This window comes from Parasteatoda tepidariorum, chromosome 8, assembly GCF_982258835.1.
Source record: "Parasteatoda tepidariorum strain Cologne lab strain chromosome 8, Ptep-v5.0, whole genome shotgun sequence".
Lineage (NCBI taxonomy): Eukaryota > Metazoa > Arthropoda > Arachnida > Araneae > Theridiidae > Parasteatoda > Parasteatoda tepidariorum.
In genome coordinates, this window is record NC_141762.1 from 59,560,315 (window position 1) to 59,580,430 (window position 20,116).

Sequence of the window (20,116 nt, forward strand, 5' to 3'; positions counted from 1 at the left end):
AACATATTTTTGAAATGCTATTTCACTTTTAAATCATAAGCGAAATTTTGTTTTACATAAATTTCAGATTTTGTTTCAAAAGATAGTTTCGTGACATAACTTGGTTTAGAGGGTATGGTCCGTTCTAAATTTTTTCGTTTTTTTTTTAAATTTATGACTCTTACTGGAAATTAATATGAGAAAAGTTTCCAATTATGAACTACCGAAATAAAAAATTGAAAATAAATGTATTAAACGCTATATGAGTATATGATTAATATTAGATAACGGAAAAAAATAAAGAAGCTGTAAAAATAAGTTAACTATCGAATTGTGTGTTTATAGAAAACAGTAAAAGAATTTGAAAATTTTCAAATTTAGTTAATAAAAACACCCTAAAGTATGCATGGTTGTTGGAAATAACTGTTTTTATTTTTTCACGAAAATACATTTTTATGAAACTAAAAGTATTTGGTTCATTTTTCAGAAACAAAACTTCAGGTGCATTTTTATGCAAATTAGAGTTTTCTTTTTTGGCACAAGGCAGTGCACCTCATTTCAATCATCACAAATGGAAGATAGCTGCTTTTTGCCTAAAACACTGAAAATCAGCTACGCGATTAAAAATAAAAATTAGAAAAAAAGTATTTTAAAACAATTTTACAAATTTGGGCAAAAAAACAATTAAATATTTGTATTTCTTAAGTTTTGTTACGTAAAAACTTTTCAAGAAGAGCAATTTAGTTTCAATTTAGTGTACCTGGCAAAGCATTCGAACCTATTTCAAATACGCAGTAAATATCTATAACAGGCTTCATTTAAATATTTTTAATTTCACCGAGTAATATTTACTTAATATTAAAGTTTATGTAAATTATGTTTACATTATTAATATAAAACATATTTTTCCTTTTCAATACATTTTATGTCATATAAATAAACTACTGGTATTAAATAACAGATTTCGTGTACTAATAATTTGTCAATTAATTTTTAACCTCTTCATGTTCAATACCAGAGATTACTTTCCACGATATTACCTCTTTAAAAGCATACACCGAAATTAATCTAAACCGGACGTGAAATCAGAACAATGAATCCTTTATAAATGAATCGGGCACCTCATGGCTCGTTTGAAAATCCGCAGACCATGATTTAGAAAACAATTACAGTCCGATCCTTTTATCTGTCTCTAAGCCCCGTGAATATAGTAACTCATAATGAAACTACACAAAAGCTTGCATGCCTGGGTGAAATGATTCCTGAATTAAATTTACTGTTTCTCTGTTTTGGGATTCAGAGCATAATGAATGAAGAGATAAATCCTTTAAAAGCTCGGTCCCTCTAACTGTATATTCTATCGCTGAAATTGATTTCAGGAAATGTTGTTGGGAAGGATCTCAATTTCTGTTTTGGTGTGTTAAATAATTATATTGTCGTTAAATTGACTTAATAATGCATATTCAAAAATTAATCTGACTCTGCATTTTTAAAATTTAATTGAACTGAATCTATGAGGAATCATAATTATATTTATAGCAAGTCTATTCAACTGAATTGTGAGGTGAAAAAAAAAGACTTTAAATGGATAGTCACAAACACTCAGAAAAAATCCTAAATTTCCCCCGGTTTTTCTAGATTGATGTATCTAATTTCTCTGATGCAAAAACTTTTACTCAATGGCCACTAACACTAAAGAAAACCCTAACTTTTTCCTGTTTTTTCGAAGCTGATTTTATCGAAGTTCACTAATTTTTGTAACTTGCGGTACATTTTATTATTAATTCATTAGGCGCAAGATTTTTGCGCAAAACAGAAATTGACATGATAATGTAAAATTGACTTGATAATGTTAAATTGACTTTATAATATATATTCACAAATTAATCTGATTCTGCATTTTTAAAATTTGATAACTTGATAATGTATGTTCAAAAATTAATCTGACTCTGCGTTTTTAAAATTTGATTAGATAGATCTATGATGAATCAAAATTACATATATAACAAGCCTATTCAACTGAATTGTGAGGTGAAAAAAAGGCTTTAAATGGATAGTCACAAACACTCACAAAAAATCCTGAAATTTCTCTGTTTTTTCTAGACTGATGTATCTAATTTCTTTGCTACAGAAACTTTTACTCAATAGCCACTAACACTAAAGAAAATCCTAACTTTTTCCTGTTTTTTCGAAGCTGATTTTATCGAAGTTCACTGATTTTCGTAACTTGTGGTACATTTTATTCTTAATTCAATAGAAGCCAGATTTTTGTGCAAAAAATAAATTGACTTGATAATGTTAAATTGACTTGATAATGTATATTCAAAAATTTATCTGACTCTGTGTTTTTAAAATTCATTCAGATAAATCTATGATGAATCATAATTATAAGAGAACAAGTCCATTTATCTGTATTGTGAGGGGAAATAAGACTTTATCTGTATGGCCACAAACATTCAGAAAAAATCCTAAATTTTCATTGATTTTTCTAGATTGATGTATCTAATTTCTTTGATACAAAAACGTTTACACAATGACCACTAACACTAAAGAAAATCCTAACTTTTTCCTGTTTTTTCGAAACTGATTTTATCGAAGTTCACTGATTTTTGTAACTTGTGGTACATTTTATTCTTAAATCAATAGATGCCAGATTTTTGTGCAAAAAATAAATTGACTTGATAATGTTAAATTGACTTCATAATATATACTCAAAAATTTATCTGACTCTGTGTTTTTAAAATTCATTCAGATAAATCTATGATGAATCATAATTATAAGAGAAAAAGTCCATTTAACTGTATTGTGAGGGGAAAAAAGACTTTATTTGTATGGCCACAAACATTCAGAAAAAATTCCAAATTTTCATTCATTTTTCTAGACTGATGTATCCAATTTCTTTGATACAAAAACGTTTACACAATGGCCACTAACATTAAAGAAAATCCTAACTTTTTCCTGTTTTTTCGAAACTGATTTTATCGAAGTTCACTGATTTTTGTAACTTGTGGCACATTTTATTCTTAACTCATTAGAAGACAGATTTTTGTGCAAAAAAAAAAATTGACTTGATAATGCAAAGTTGACTTGATAATGTTAAATTGACTTGATAATGTATATTCAAAAATTAATCTGACTCTGTGCTTTTATAATTCACTCAGATAAATCTATGATGAATCATAATTATAAGAGAACATGTCCATTTAATTGTATTGTGAGGGGAAAAAAAAAGACTTTATTTGTATGGCCACAAACATTCAGAAAAAATCCTAAATTTTCATTGATTTTTCTAGATTGATGCATCTAATTTCTCTGATACAAAAACTTTTGTACAATGGCTACTGACACTTAAAAAAAATCTTAATTTTCCCCTGGTTTTTCTGGATTGATTTTATCGAAGTTCACTAATTTTTGTAACTAGTGGCATACGTTTTATTATTAATTCATTAGATGACAGATTTTTGTGCAAAAAGTATGTTACAAAACACTTTTATTTTCTGTTAGAGTTGAAAATGGTTAATATTTTTTTAATTAAAATTATTACTTGGCCAATTTTTTGTTGAAAATCATTGAACTTTTAGATATTTAACTTAAATTAGTTCATTTTTTCGTTATATTTCGCGTATTTTAATTAAATTCCCTGACATTTACTTGAACTTATAAAACTCCAATATTCTCTGGCCACCGCATTTTCAGTTTCATTTGCTATAGATGTAGCTGTCTGTTAAAATTTAGGGTGATGTAATGAAATAAAAGAGAAAACTATGAAATATACCTGTAAAAAAATTTTGAGAAGAAAAAAGTTTAAAAAATGCACGAGGTAATTCAGAAAATGGTAAAAAGGGTTTTGTTTGGATATAACGTTCAAGGAATTAATAACCATATATATTTTTAAGATTAGACTCTTGATTGCCATCCAAACATTTATGTTTGGATATTGCGAACTTTTTTATGCTTAATGTGTATATTTTAAAAATTTCTGACGTCTGATAATTGTTTATCCTTTTAGAAGCCTTAAATAAAATAAAGCCATGTAATATTAATAATTACTGCTTTTAATATTGCGTATATAAAACAGTCATTGTTTTCTATTTTTCATGATTCAAAATCAATTTAAATTCCATCTCTCTGGAGATATGCTTAAATGAAAAATTTTATTCATTAAAAATTTAAATATTTTCGGCTAAAAGTTTTTAGGCAAACTACAATACTTCGCCGGAACTTAAAAAAAATATTATTTAATGAGCTTAAGTTCATTTTCTCGATAAATACATAACATTTCTTTATTTTCAAATTGATTTAAAATAAATATAATAGATATAATGAATGAATCATTAATGTTTCGATTTGCAAATACTTTATCTTAACAAAAGAATTTTGTTAATTGTTTGTGAATTTGTTTAAAGCAAGAATTTTAACATAAGAATAAGGAGAATCTTGGAAGAGATTATTGTGCAAAATTTTTTTATTAATGGCAGGAATTGAAGCCTATTTTATGATAATTTTATGTAGCATACAAATAGCTCTTGAAAACATTTTAAAAGAATTTTTACCATAATTTTTTGCATTTAGTTGCACAAAATTTTTAATAGTCTCAAAAAATGCTTGAAGATTTCATGAAAATTGGTATTCAACAATGTTTTTTTTCCCATTAATTTCTTTTACTAATTTCTCGAAATTTAAATTACTTAATTTATACTAAAATCGTTGTGTTACTTTTTCTGTTTAAAATAAGTATAACATTTAACGAAATAATACCTGTTTGAATGAATATATTTTTTTTTTGTAATCTAAACTTATGAATAAAATAAAATTTCTAGCTTCATAAAAAGAAGAATTACTTTGTATTTACTATTTTAGTAAGAAAATGTAAAATATAGGTATATATATCATTCGCTTTCATACGCACAACTTTTTAAAAGAAAAAAAAACTCTAATTTTTATCGAAAACGTCATGTATTTTTTTACTGAATAAGTAAGAATTTTTTTTAGCAGAAGTACAATGTCTTTACTAGTATATAAGTAATATAAAAAGTCTCTAATAAATCTTTTTATTGATTAGCTAGAATACTTTAGATTTATTAATGAAAGTAAAAAGTAGTAAGATCTGTAGTTTCTTTTAAAAAATATATAAGTACACTGCAAACTAAAATATCTCGTGACTCTTAATTAAGAACTTACACATAGAATAAATTTTTTTTCTATTTCTACCATCCTCCTACGATTTACAATTATCGCTAACATTTTTATCATAAGATAATTTGATACTGTAGGCTGTAGGCTCAAGTACTGTAGGCTCAAGTAGATACTATTTTTATTCAGGTCATTTTGTTTTAAGCTAAATAAAAATTGAATTTACTTGCTCTCGGCCAACCTATAAGTACTGATAATTTTTGAAGCCGAATAGATAGGATAGAAATATGGTGGCAACACCAGATTGCGGGAAAATTAATGCCACAACAGTCTTGTCTAAAAAAATGTAGTGATTTGATCGTGTGATTCAAATTTAAATTCAATTACAAAATGAATTTTCTCTGTTTTCTGAATTGACGTCATTAGATTCATGTAGATTTTTTTAATCTGTAGTATGGATTTAGGTTTTGGATGGAAAATAATCTCCGATTATTTTTCACAATTCTTAAGATTTTCTAAGAAATAAGAGTTAAATTTTAGAATCTAGTACAGTTGAATCGAATATTACCTTAAATAATTATTAAAATACCATAATATGTTCGAAGGATTCGCAGTGCAGTGAGTAAGTTATTCGTCAAAGTAAGCTCGTCATCAATATTTCCTTCAAAATAATACCTTCTATTTTTGATATCAATTCTAACTATGCAAAAATAGATATTTGTGTATTGTTTTTTAAATTACATATTTAATTTCCCATGAATAAAAATTTATAGATAGTAGTCTAAATTCATGTTTTATTTCAGCACCAAACTTGAAATAGATAAATAAGTTGTTTAACGATATCTAACAATGTTCTTAACAAAATAAAGTATTAAAAGTTGTGTATTATTAAGAAAATGCTTTTTAATAAATAAATTAAAATATTTCTCTTAAAGTAATACTTTTTATTATTGAAAACTTCGCTAACTGAACCAAAACAAATATTCATAAAAAATTTTTTGAAAATTTTATTATACTTAATTTAATGTAGTTCAAATCCATAAAAAATATGCTAATTTAAGTTTTATTTGCCAACATGAAAATTTTTTGTTTCTTTTTAAGCAAACTAAACTGTTCAAAGTTGCATATACTAATGAGAAAAAAATCTTTCAATACATAATTTCAAAATATTTATCTGAAACTAATACTTTCCACTATTGATAACTACTCCAACAGAACCAAAATAGATATTCATATTAATCTTTTGTTAAACTTCATTATAAGAAACTTGAAATGGTTTAAACCGATAAAAAATATGCCAATTTACGTTTTATTTACCTCCAAACTGAGAAAATTTTGTTCTTTAAACAAACTAAACTATTCAGAGTGGTTTATACTATTGAGAAAATAAATAATTTTCAATAAATAATTTCAAAATATTTCCCTGAAACTAATACTTTCCATTATTGATAACTACTCTAACTGAACCAAAATAGATATTGATATTAATTTTTTAAACTTTATTACAAATAATTTAGAATGGTTCAGACCCATAAGAAATACGTTAATTAACTTTTTATTTATCGCCTAACTGAGAAATTTTTGTTCTTAAAACAAACTAAACTATTAAAAATTGTTTATACTGTTGAGAAAATAAATAATTTTCAATAAATAATATCAAAATATTTCCATGAAACTAATACTTTCCATTATTGATAACTACTCCAGCTGAACCGAAATAGATATTCATATAAATTTCTTGTTATAAAAATTTCTTCATTATAAAAATTTTAAAATGGTTCAAACTCACAAGAAATATGCTAATTTAAGTTTATTTATCTCCAAACTGAGAAGTTTCTATTTTTTAAACAAACTCGACTGCTCTAAATTATTTATACTGTTGAGAAAATAAATAATTTTCAGTAAATAATTTCAAAATATTTCGTTGAAACTAATACGTTCCATTATTGATAACTGAAACAAAATAGATATTAATATTAATTTTTTTAAACTTTATTATAAATAATTTAAAGTGGCTCAAACTCATAAAAAATACGTTAATTAACGTTTTATTTACCACCTATCTGAAAATTTTTTGTTCTTTAAACAAACTAAACTGTTCAAAGTTCTTTATACTGTTGAGAAAATAAATAATTTTCAATAAATAATCTCAAAATATTTCCCTGAAATGTTTCTCATAAAAAATACGTTAATTAACGTTTTATTTACCACCTATCTGAAAATATTTTGTTCTTTAAACAAACTAAACTGTTCAAATTTCTTTATACTGTTGAGAAAATAAATAATTTTCAATAAATAATTTCAAAATATTTCCCTGAAACTAATACTTTCCATTACTGATAACTACGCTAACTGAACCAAAATAGATATTCACAATAGTTTTCTTAAACTTTATGTTCAATTTGAAATAGGTGCGAATTTATAGAAAGTAGTGCTGATTTATGTTTTGGTTTACCGCCAACCTGGGGATGTTTGTTCGGAGGAGAGAAATGCTGGCGACAGCGCCACATATGGCGGACAGCTGAATTCTTTCTGCAACATGTTGCACAGGCCTTTAGGTGTAGTCATGACGTCAGCACACTCCACAATGCATTCTGGTTAGTAATACATCAGGGAAGAATAAAAAAAGGTTTTATACACAAACACATACCATACAGATATACAACACAAAATGGGTAGTACCGAATGTTCACTTGCAATAAACTATAACAGCTACCATGCTTTATTATAGTCAAAAAAGCTCTACACCAAAAAATGTCATGTTGACAACATACAGTTACATCTAAAGGACATTTAAAAAACAGCAACAACCATGCATGCATAAATTGATTTATGCATTAACAGCAGTTCTAAAGAAGTTGTATAGGTTAAAGCGTAAAGCTAATGTCTACATAAGGCAGCTTTCTAAACGTGTTTTGTTGTTGAAAGTAAAAGGTTTTAGCATGATATTTAATTTTTCAGACACAATTAAAATTAAATTGATGATTAAAAGAATATGATTTATTGAACTTCGTGATGTAAAATTCAATCTAATTTTATGTACAATTTTTTCTGTATAATTCATTTTTTCTGTAAGAATTTATGTATAATTCTTTGTTTAAAAGTCAAATGATTTAGTGCAAAATTTAAACCTTATATTACTGATTAACTAAATTACATAGGATATAATTACTGATTAAATAAATGGCTAGTTTGTGAAAAAAATTGTACGACATACTTTTAAATAAAATAATTTGAGACTTAGAATAAAATGGAATAATAATATTCGAAAATCAAAATTTTGCTGTTTTATTTGTTCTTTAAAAAATAAGAATAAATTATTTTGTTTCTCGTAGCTTGCTTGTAAGCACATTAAATATTGCTGACTGATGTATCAAAATTATATATTGTGTGGTTGTATTGATATTGTAAATGATATAAAAAAATGTATCTAATAATTAATCTTTTTGCATGTAAATTTGATACAAGTTTGAATAAAATACAAATGTTAACGTAAAAGCAATAAATTGAATTTTACTGCCTATTTTCAAAAAAAAGAAAGAATATATGTTTATTCAGACATACTTCAAAATTTAGAGTATTGAAGATGCTATTTAAGATAAGAAATCGTGACTTTGATGTTAAATAATGGATTATTAGAATAAATTAAATATTCTTATAATGCATTGTTAATGGAATAAAACTATGCCTCTCAGTTGGAATTTGATAAAAGGGATGGAAATAAGATTAAAAGTGTGTTTTATTATGTTTAACGTATATAAGTTTTAATTAACGTATATAATTAAAATGAATCCATAAACATATTGTTGATTTGTTTGTAAATATGATTAGCTAAATGTAAAATTTAAAGAAGCAAGTTAGCTAACAAAATTCACATATATATTTGTGTTATTATTTTGAAAGTAAGGTACTTTTGAATTTTATAATTTTGATGTTTTCAAAAGAATAAATTAATGTTGGAATATATTTAAAACCTATGTATCACGCTATATATATTCTATTTGAGGTTTGATGTTTCTGTTTAAGGGTATAGAAGTAATATTCTGCCCTTCTCTTCCGTCAAAAAATAAAAGCCTTACTAAAAGCGTAACTGAATTCAAGATCTTTCCAACTGACACAGTAAAATGTGTTTGAAATTTAATATATATTAGACGTTCTTACATAAATTTTATTGCATTATTTTATTGCAGTGATAGACACTTTTAGAAATTTTGAAGCTCCTAAAGCTGAATTATAGAGCAAATTAAGAGCTTATCAAAAATTGTTCTTTCCATCAATTATAAATTTTGATCTCGAAAAAATTATTTAAGTGTAGAAGACAAAAGTGTAAGTAACAGTATTTATAGCAAAAAAATTAATATTCGAATATCCTTATGCATTAAGCATGAATTTGATTAGGCATTAAATGCCAATTTTTATTATTTTTTTCATTTTTAAAAAGACAAATAATTCAAATCTACAATCAGTTCAAATCTACGGAATCATTATTAAGATTTCCGTTGAGTATGGTACACAATGGCATGTATTATACAAATGGAAATCAATGATAGCGGCGATATTCGATAATTTTAAAAGACTTTTCAGATACCGGGTGGCCTAAAAATTATGAATATTAAAAAAAAATCTAACAAGAAAAACGGAAGGAAATAAAAACTAATTTTTCGTGTTTACCTGTGTTTTGCTCAATAATCTGGTTAATTTTCACTCTGTCTCAAATTTAATTAAAAAATTGGTCAACAGATGGCACTGCTAACCAAATAAAACTTTAAAACGTTGCTTTTAAACTAACCACTTTAATCCAAAATCACTTGGCGAAATTTTAGGGTAAAATTATCTGACACCCGAGCAAATATCTCGATTGGAATGGTCTGAAACTTAATTAAATTTAAATTTTTCTTTATTGCAGCACTGAGAAAAAACTATGGTCAAGACTACAAGAATATGGTGAAATTTACCGTGTTTCTGGTTCTATGGGAACGCCAAAGCGCTATATAGTTTTTACTGAAGCACTTTGGTATTGATTTTGAAAAATTAATAATAAGATATGGTTTTATAATAAGTGATAAAATTTTTTAAGTTTTATTAAGCTTACTAATTTTAACGTGATACCTTAGAGCATGGTATAAAACCCAGTTAAATTTATTTTTCAGTTTTGCAATTTTTACTAGTAGTGATAATAGGAATTATAATTTTGAAAACCAGATCGGAAAAACCTTTAAACCGGAACGGAAAATTATGAAACGAATGGTTTAAATACCGTATATATTGGTTTTATTACAAAAAACTACTATTATTTTTTACTAGAATTGTTATTACTATGTGCAGTACGGTAATTTTTCTGAATATTTTTTTCTCCGAGCATTAAATTCCAATTAAGTTTTATTTCTCAATAAATTATTTTAGCTCAAAAAGTCACCGACATAAATAAAATATTCTGCACTTGGAAAAAACACAGTTTTTTTAATGTAATTATTTTTATAATCTGTCACAAGATTTTATTTTAAATATCATTAAGAGCACAAGTTTTTTTAAAAAATTTTATACTCGCAAAAATACATAATTCTATAACAGTATTTCCAACACAAACGATGTTTTTATGAATGCTTGTCTTCTTTCAGAGTATCGCAAAAGTTTTAAAATTTAGGGAACGAAATAAAATTTACATTATTAGCTTGAGAAAAGTGTTTTAATTAAAGCCAGGTGAAGTTTCGTTAACTACTATAATTATATTATTTATAATTAGCTAAAAACTTCATGAGAAATTATTTTATACTTTTTTCATATTTAACATTATATATATTATATTAATATACATATCATATTAATTACTCTATTTACCACATTCTTGTAGGATAATACTCTATTACTTGTAGGGAAATAAAAATTTAATTGTTGTTATAAAAATAAATACTGTTCTTTTATATAAGACGATAAAAAATTCAAATAATTAAATTTTAACATATACTCAGTAAAATAAATTTTTTAGTTTTCTTCCAGCATGCTTACTTTTAAAATACTTTTAATTAAAGTTTAAGTTCTGTAAGTTGTTAAGTTGTAAATTATATGATATTAGAAAGTTAAAATTATATGATAAGATAGATTAAAAAAGTTTTCTCATAAAATCAACATTTGCGTACATTTCTTTAAGATACATATTCTACTCATTAAGTTTAATATTTTCCTTTCATTCATTAAATCGCTTTGCACTCATTTTTTAAAAAAGATCAAAACTAAAAAGAAGAGAAAACGGTTTAAAAGCATTTTATGTTTCTCTGTATATTTAAAAAAAGTTTTTCAGGTATAACTTTTAATTAAAAAATAATGAATTAACTGAAATCTGCCTAATTAGGAAAATGAATTTTTTAGGCAAAAATTTCTTATCTCAAATCTATTTTTAAAATCTTAAAAGAATTGACTTTTAGTTACAGAATCTTTTTTTTTTTGGTATAATATATTAGTGAATAACTGCTTTTACTTTTAGCAAATAATTCTAGCCTTGTTTTGAATTTTCTAATTAATAAAAATGAAAAAAAAGCTTACTTCGATTTTTTTTCAAAATGTTATAAATTAAGATTTATTTGAGAGAGGAGATTCGAAATCATATTTATCACAACAACACAATTAAGTTTCTTATATGTATTGAAGTTATACTATAAACGTGGAAATATGTGGTAATTATTGTTATATTATTCATGTATTATTATTGTATAGTGATGTAAGGAATTAGAAATTTAATTGAAATAAAAAACATAATGTCTATAATGTGAAAAAAAATTACTTTTAACAATATTTTTACTATTCATATTATAACGTGAGTAGAAATTGTTAAATTTTAGAACTATAAATTAATAAAGTTTATGCAGAAATCATGCTTCGTTTTAAGGTTTTTAAAAAAATACATGTAAGAAATAGTGTTCCGTAGAAAATTATACCATCAGAATTTCTTTTAGATGTATCGGATACATCTTTGCCGGTACCATCATCTACATAGTTCCCGGTAGATCCACCAGATGGCGTCTTTGAAGTTGACATGAAATCAGTGGATGCAGTGGAATCGAACCTTCCTCTTCCTGGTTGCCCGTGAGGAGTTTTATGTCTTCGAATGGTTGAAAGACGACTGACAAAGGAAGTATTGTGCTTGAACCTGTACAAAATAATAAATTGTTAGTGAATTGAGAGTTTTTTAATTATATTAACTGCTTATGGCTGTTTTTTGAAGGCTCTGTCTTTACATGAAATGACGCTTTTTTACGAGTAATCTGCTGTAAACTGCTGTAAATTGCCAAGTTACTCATGACTGTTAGCTTATATTTTATATATCAGTTTAGTTTACTTCAGTATAGCTAATATCAGTTTAGCTTATATTTAGCCAGCACCCTTTCAAGGGGAGAGGGGTCGAAATGTCACGAAATTGGCAATTTTCAAAAATGCTAAATAACTTGAAAAATGTTTAAGTTATTTGTCCATTCGAAAGCCCAGATAATTCTTTACTACAAGATGGTATATGTAGTTTAAAATTATAGCTTTGCTTTAAGTCTAAGGCATTGAAACTGTGTCATTTTTTAATTTTCCTTCGCGAAGAGTTTCGAAGAACCATGTTAAATGATTACGACGATAAAATGTAATATATTAACAGAACAAAGGATTTCTCTGTTCTAAGGTTTTTAATTAATTTGAACACGGCATATAAGATAATGAGAGCAGATAATGTAGTTAAAACATGATCGTTAAAATCTTCAACAGTGTCGGGGCACTTCTTAATTCTGTGTCCTGAACAGATATTGGGATTTGTTAAACACAGTAAAAGATAACGGTAAAAAGTACCGATACTCAGGGTGTCTGTATTTTTTACTGTAAAACCCATTTTTACAGAGACATGCTTTTACGAGAAAAAAAATCTGATATACCGTAATATTCACAGTAATAATTAGCACTGAATAATATCACTGTAAAAATTATGGTACAATATTTTAAGGTAGAAATAGATTTTATGAAAAAATGCATTTTACGGTATCATGGATGTTACGGATGATGCACTCAAAGTGCCGATACTTTATATCGTAATTTGATTAGGAAATTTTTATAGCGTACCCAAAAAATCTCGTTGCCCGTGAACTATATTCTGGCTCAATGCTATCATAATTTAAAAGCATAAAATAATTTTTATAAATGGAAAGAATGCAACCAAAAAGATATAATAAGTTCAGTTTCGTTAAAAGAGCGTGGACTGTACATAGTAATAGTGATTGGTTACATCAATATTTTTTTTAGAATGAGTCTGGGTATTGAATATTGAAGATGATGTTTTTTTTAATTACAGTGATTTAACTCTAAATCAGTCTTAATTTTTCACTATGCATTTTCTATTATTATTATTATTTACAATTATTATTTACTATCAATTGTTATTTTTTTATCTTCGTTATTATTGTTATTTTATCATTGCTATTTTATGTTATTGCCATTGTATTACAAATTTTGTTAGTTTCAAAACGTAGAATTTTATTAGGGAAGCGTGGACCTAGAAGGGATTTATTTTCACGTAGCTTGAACTATAAGCTGTGGGTGGAAATAAATCCCGATCCGTTTTAGTCTTTTTATTTCAAGTGATGACATGGAAGCTTGCCAATCGTTGAGGTGACTCAGGTTCAAATCCCAGACACTGTGGAGGTACGTATTCTGCATCCGGCTCGCACCATCCATAATGCTGACATCAAAAATGTCCTCAATGATCATGGGTTGAAAATCTTTGACCATTGGGCTAAACATGGGAGGTTTTCATAGTTTTTCTCTTCAGGTTACGCAATCGAGAGTTAGATTTACCAAAAAGTCTTCAACGAAAGCTAGTTCGTTCGAATGCTTGGTCCAGGAGTTACTTTGTCATCTGGGTAAGGTTCAAAATTTCAAGACTACGGAATTGAACAATGATATTCTTAAATTCAAACCTGGGTCGGCTGTTAAACACCGGTTATAAAATGATAACATGAATATAGAAGTTCTTATCTCTACCGGGAAAAGAGTAATTGCAATTTATTTATTTTAAGGTGTTGAGCACACTGAAAAATATTTTTTACCAGAGAAAAGCATTTCTAAGGATTGAAAGATTTAAAAATCTGAAAAGTTGTAAATCTGAGAAATTTTCAAGAAGAGATAAGAGATTTGTGATCAAATCTGTCCAGTTATGTTACGTGTGAAAACATGCTTTTTTAGTTAGCATAGTAGTAGTATTTTTATACTAATTTGTATGTACATTTTCCTTCAACAAAATAAAAAAAAAACTAACAATCATTTATCAAAATAATAAGCATAAAACTTATTAAAAACGTTTTTAGTAAAAATGCGAAAGATTTTTAATGTCTACACTGTAGCAATTACGAAGACAAATATGATCAACATGATATGTTGAAATGCTGGAATTCCATTTTCTACAAATCAGACGAACATGCACAGGGAATACAACGTTTCACAAACACGTGAATAGACGCAATCACAATAAATTGCATACAATAAATAACCAAGTAAAACACACACAATTTCAAGAAAAATCGCGTGTTGATGTACTGAGAAAAAAAAGTATGTTTAAAACTACCAGATGGTAATTTTTGTGAAGTAAACAGTAAAATATGGTTTTATAATCTGTGATAAAATTTGTTAAACATGGTAACATTTAGTAATTTTAAGATGATTAAAAGAATCATGTTCCTTAGGAGAATAATCCTTAGAGCTTTTCATGAAAGCCATTCATTCGGTTGAGCTTACATTTCAGTTTTGTATTTTTAACTGAATGTTTCCGGTAAACCGTTATTATATGAATGGTTTAAATACAGAATAGTTTGGTTTTATTAATCAGAACTAAGCTTTTTTTCAGAAATGTCATTAATAAACAGTACGGTAGTAATTTTACGAGAATTTTTTTGTCTGGGAGATTTTACTATGCCACAAAACCCATAGAATGACTTACTGTAATAAAATTTGGAAGTTTGCAATGCAAAAATTAATTTTTAACTTTAAATTCATGTAACATCCAAATATGTTTCAGGGCAAATATGAATTATAATTACAAAATAGCGAATTAAAAATAGTTAACCCATTGAGTTTTTGATAAAAACCCATTAAAAAAACTGGTAGTTTTAATACTCATAAATAAAATGAAGGTAAGGCCGAGGCTAAGATCGGAAACCCTTTGGAAAACATTGGTGACTTTAATACCTAGTAATAAACTGGGTATTGTAAGAGATTAAATTTTTAAATAAAACACCCATTTAAAATAATAAAACTATAATATTTACAAATGACATGCTTGATTATAATGATTAATATGAGTAAATAAAAAATATGTCTGAAGATATATCGTGCAATAAAACAGATATTCAAAAAAAAAAAAAAAAAAAAAAAAGAAAGAAAGAAAGAAAATGAAAACTTATTTTGTTACGTTTTATTTTTGGAATTTTAATTGTAGGGAATGGGAACACGAACTACAGTTTTATTTTTAATGTGTCACAGATTAAGCAGGTTATAAATAACTGTTGGATTTTATTTCCTTGATTTGTTTTAAAAATTATATAACCTTTTCCCTTATTACCTTGACTTTATTATCACCCCAACTAATGATTCTGAAATCTGCTAAAAACACAGTTTAATATCCTTTATGATTAAAGCAAAATTTCATCAATGGAAATTATAATTTAGTATAGAACGTGTAATATAACTTATTAGGCGGAATTTTTTGTTTTAGTGTAGTACTTAATTCTTTAAGTAATAAGCGATAGAATTTATTACGTTTAATTTTCCACTTTTATGAAATGTTGAAAACAGTTTTACAAACATTAAAAAGTATTTTTTTAATCCTTATTTTTTATTTACACGTTCACTAAAATGTAAGTTGGAGGGCTAACGAACAAAATATTGAAAACTTTCCAAAAATATTAAGAAGGAGTAAAAAAGTACAGTATTTTGCAGCAAAGTTTAAAAATTAGGGCCTTTTCGAGTTGAGTTACGCTTCTCAATTTTCGGTGTTTCAAATAGTTTAAAGAAGGTAGGTAGCTATGTTTAAATAATTTATTTTTCAAAGGAAATTTATGAAATAAGTGTTTTACAAGGGTTTTTAAAAAACGAAACAAAAAAAAAAAGATTTTAGAAATCAATTAAGGAACGAAAATAGACAGAAATGTTCGATTTAAAATTTTTTTTTTAAGTTTTAAAAATAAGTTAAAAGTTTCTCTGCCCCTTAAATAGAAAAATGGCTTCTTCTGCTTTTCAAACCATTCTCATTGAAATATTTGCTTGGACATCTCTTAATTTTGACTCCTAGTTGCAAAAAGGTGTTGTTTCTTGCTCAGACTGACTAATGGTTATTTTGAAAACATTTTAAAGTATTTTTCAGATAGCATAGCCATCTGTTGACAAAATTTGCAAGTAATTTGCAACATCGGGAGAGTTAATAATTTTGTTATTGGGGAGGTTTGTCAAGCAAAATGCAACAAAATATGCTTTTCTTGATTGATTAATTGATTTTTAAAACCACCACCTTTATCTCCACACATGGAATTAATTTCGTTCTCTTGGGCTATACAATATTTAAATTTGATTAACAATTTCTATATTTAAGTCAGAAAGTAGAATATGATTAGAACATCCAGCTGTATAAGAACAAAAGCTTATTTCGCTTCATGTTAGTGAGCCATAACAGATGGCGTGTTAGTCACAGCATGCAGTATTAAAAGCAAGATGCATAATGAAAGGAGAGAAAGATAGATGAAAGCTCATACTTACAAGCCGGATGTGCCTTGCGGTAGATCAAGCCTGTCTTTGAGCTTAATGCTCGTGAATGAACCAGAGTGGAAGCTGGAAGGAGGGAGGTGCTTGTTCATATTAAACATTCAGTTTAAAGTGCAGCAGGCAATGATGCAGGCATAGATTCAAATGACACAGTTCATCATTCTTTAGTATTAAAGTCATGCATTACAACAAATGAACAGAGAATTAGATGTTTACTGCTTGCGTGAAATATGTAAGCGGATTGTGGTAGAAATATTGATGCATTTTTACTGAAGACTATAAATCGTCATTGGAATTACTGGGATTTAATGATTAATTTATATAAGAGATTATAAAAGGACGCTTTAAAAATATTAAATTTTAAGAAAATGAAAGTAAATGGAACACTTATAGATTCAGCTGCTATAATCTAAAATTACAGACATGGCTAGCTCATACTTTAACCTATACATAATAACCTATAAATAATTTTTTTAGAGAGTAAATTCACTCTTCTGTCAATTTTGAAAAAGTAAAATTTCAAAAATAAATAAATAAATAAATAAGTGTGAATTTTGAAGAAGAGTCTAATTTATTGCCACTTTCTGATATAGATTATATTACAACTAACATATTAATTGCGCTAAGTAAACACTTTAGATTAATTAGTTGAACATTTAACCAAGGATCATTATATGGCCTAATTTAAAGTGTTTTTGGATTAATTAGAATTATTTTGATTAATGTTTCTAAAAAAACTTTAGAAATAAAATTTTTAAAATATAATATTTTTTATTCATATTTTGTTCCATTCCCCATAATTTTTCAATATGCTTGAGGAAGAGATGTATGATCCTGGTATTTTAAGTGTTTACTTATCATAAAGAGCAAAAAATATATATATATAATTTCACCAAACAATTCACGTACTCACGGAAAATTTTTGAGGAATGAAACTCGATATGCATCAATATATTAAAAAAAATATTCATTTACCGGACTCTGGTTGGCATACACTCTGTTGATGACAATTGAAATTATTAAAACTTTTTGCTTTTTCAGGAGGGCAAATCAAATTTTTAACAAACGATCCCTACGAACAAATATATGAGCAACCTGGATTTGAAACTCAGGAATAACTGGGTTGCTTAGTCGCGGGAAAAAATGTTAATAGTAATGAAATTCTCTCCAAGTGGCAGGCTAGTCTTTGGTTAAGTCACATTATTGTTGAAGTAACGGTAGGACCTTTTGGTGTTTTTTCAATGTAATGCCAATGTGGGTTAATTTCACTAAAAAGTTCAGATACTCGACCTAAGTTTTTATTTGTCTTCTGAATTGCGTTTAAAGTTACAAGATGGCTGTAATTGTCTCTTATCCATTATAACTTATTTGTTGACGATGAAAGAATATTACTATTTCCAACATAAAATTTGAAGGCTATTGAGAACAAATAATCAGAGCTAAGACGCTTTTTTTCTCAGAAAAGAAGAAGTGCTTAGAGAATTTAGAACGATTACAATTTTAATAGGATATAAATTTGCGTGTTTTTTGATAATGTGAAAATAAAAAAGAAGAATTTCCAAAGCGTGAGAGGTGCAAGCTATTAAGACTAAATAATCAATGTGATAGAGCCTCTTGTCTTGATGATCTGAAGGAAGAAAAGTTTACTGAAATTCAAGCAATAATAGCAAATATAAAAAATTCTTAATAAGAAAACTTTGTAAGACGTACTGCCGAAAAATTATTACAATTCGTATTATTTATTTTCCAATCTAGATACGTTTAAAGAATATTGATTCATTTAATTCATATGATTACTTTAAAATTAACTTTTATAAAATTTGAGTAACGTAAAACTAGAATATCCTAAATCTACTTAATAATTAATACTTCAAAAAAAAACTAATCGTAATTACCAAAACTATGAGGTGTTAGATATGAACTAGTTTCTTGATACACTGGAAGTAACAGTAAAACACTGTGCATCCTGTTGTTTTAGCTTCCTATGAAAAGTTTTACTTAAATTCTTAAGGAAATTAAGTAAAAAGAAAAAAAAAAGCTTGTGAAGTTCTAGAAATTATCTATTTAATTTTTTATCTGATTGGTAAAATTGCAAATAAAATTAAGTGGTATTATTTAAACCAATATCTTCTTGAAATTAAAACTTTATGAAGTAGCTTAATTTTTTTGAAAAACTTACGCATGAAATATTGTCGCCATATTTTTAAAAGAAATTTTGTTTTACACTCATTAAAGAACATATTTAATTACTTTTGCACAACTGATCATCGACGTTTGAATTTGGATTCAGTAATCACCTAATTCTTATTCTCAGCTAACATATGAAACAGAGTGCTTTAAAAGCACTGTTACAAGAAAAGGAGAGAGTGGCGATGTTTGAAATTTAATTCAACTCACGCTGGAGGACTTGGTAGTGGCATCTGATGTATTTTCCAAGTAGCAATGGACATGGAATTCTCATCTGCGGCGTAACATCTCCATAAACACTGGATAAGCGTTGCAGCTGGAACTCGTCTTCGAATCATGTGCTTTTGACGCTGCTGTTGTTGAACTTTTAAAGCGAATCCAGATCCTAAAATTCCCTAGAATGAAGCTAAACTGTTTAGAAATAAAATAGCATTAAACGATGTTATTTTTTCTAGGTGAACAAAAGGATATAATTATGCATGGTGTGTTATTAACACCGTTCCAAAAATTTAATGTTTGAATCTTCATAAATGCCGGAAAAAAATTGTGACACGTCAATATAACTAACCTTATTAAGTGTAAAGTAAGAAAAAAGGCCTTAAAAATTTTAATGCTGGCAAAAATACTTAGGTAAGGCAAATAAACTACGCGTGTAAAGTGAACTGGTTATTAAGATTTCTTTTGCGTGCCAGCAAAAGCATTTTGACAATGTCAATACAACTACATGTGAAAAGTCATGTACAATGCAACTACATGTTAAAGAGTTTTGTACAGGAAAAAGCTTCTTCGACAATTACAAGTGTAAAGATTATTTTTTTACAGGAAAAATTTTGATTAGCACATTACGACAATAGTAAAAATTTTTTGGCCCACTCAAAAATTTCTAAAAAAAATCAATGCACTTAAAAAAATGTAAGCAGGCTCTCTATATAGGGATTATGTTTTTTTTCTTAACTTGAAACAGAGTATAATACGCATGAAGTGTTCCATTATTGCTGCTCTTAATATACATTTTTAGAATCCTTTCAAAAATGAAACA

The 20,116-nt window shown here is 26.7% G+C and overlaps 1 protein-coding gene across 19 annotated transcripts in view; it reads right to left on the bottom strand.

The window, feature by feature from the left end:
* LOC107453525 (potassium voltage-gated channel subfamily KQT member 1) overlaps window positions 1-20,116 on the bottom strand; it is a 443,886-nt gene that overhangs the window by 26,226 nt on the left and 397,544 nt on the right. For 6 of the 19 annotated variants that reach the window (XM_071181312.2, XM_071181305.2, XM_071181302.2 and 3 more), the window contains exons 7-9: window positions 19,288-19,472; window positions 16,885-16,956; window positions 12,045-12,256 (exon numbers count right to left, since the gene is read on the bottom strand). In XM_071181312.2, coding sequence (XP_071037413.1) covers window positions 12,045-12,256; window positions 16,885-16,956; window positions 19,288-19,472 — 469 coding nt within the window. Of the gene's footprint in view, window positions 1-7,574; window positions 7,707-12,044; window positions 12,257-16,884; window positions 16,957-19,287; window positions 19,473-20,116 lie in introns of all 19 variants that reach the window. The other 13 variants (XM_071181300.2, XM_071181309.2, XM_071181308.2 and 10 more) reach the window with 3 other exon arrangements.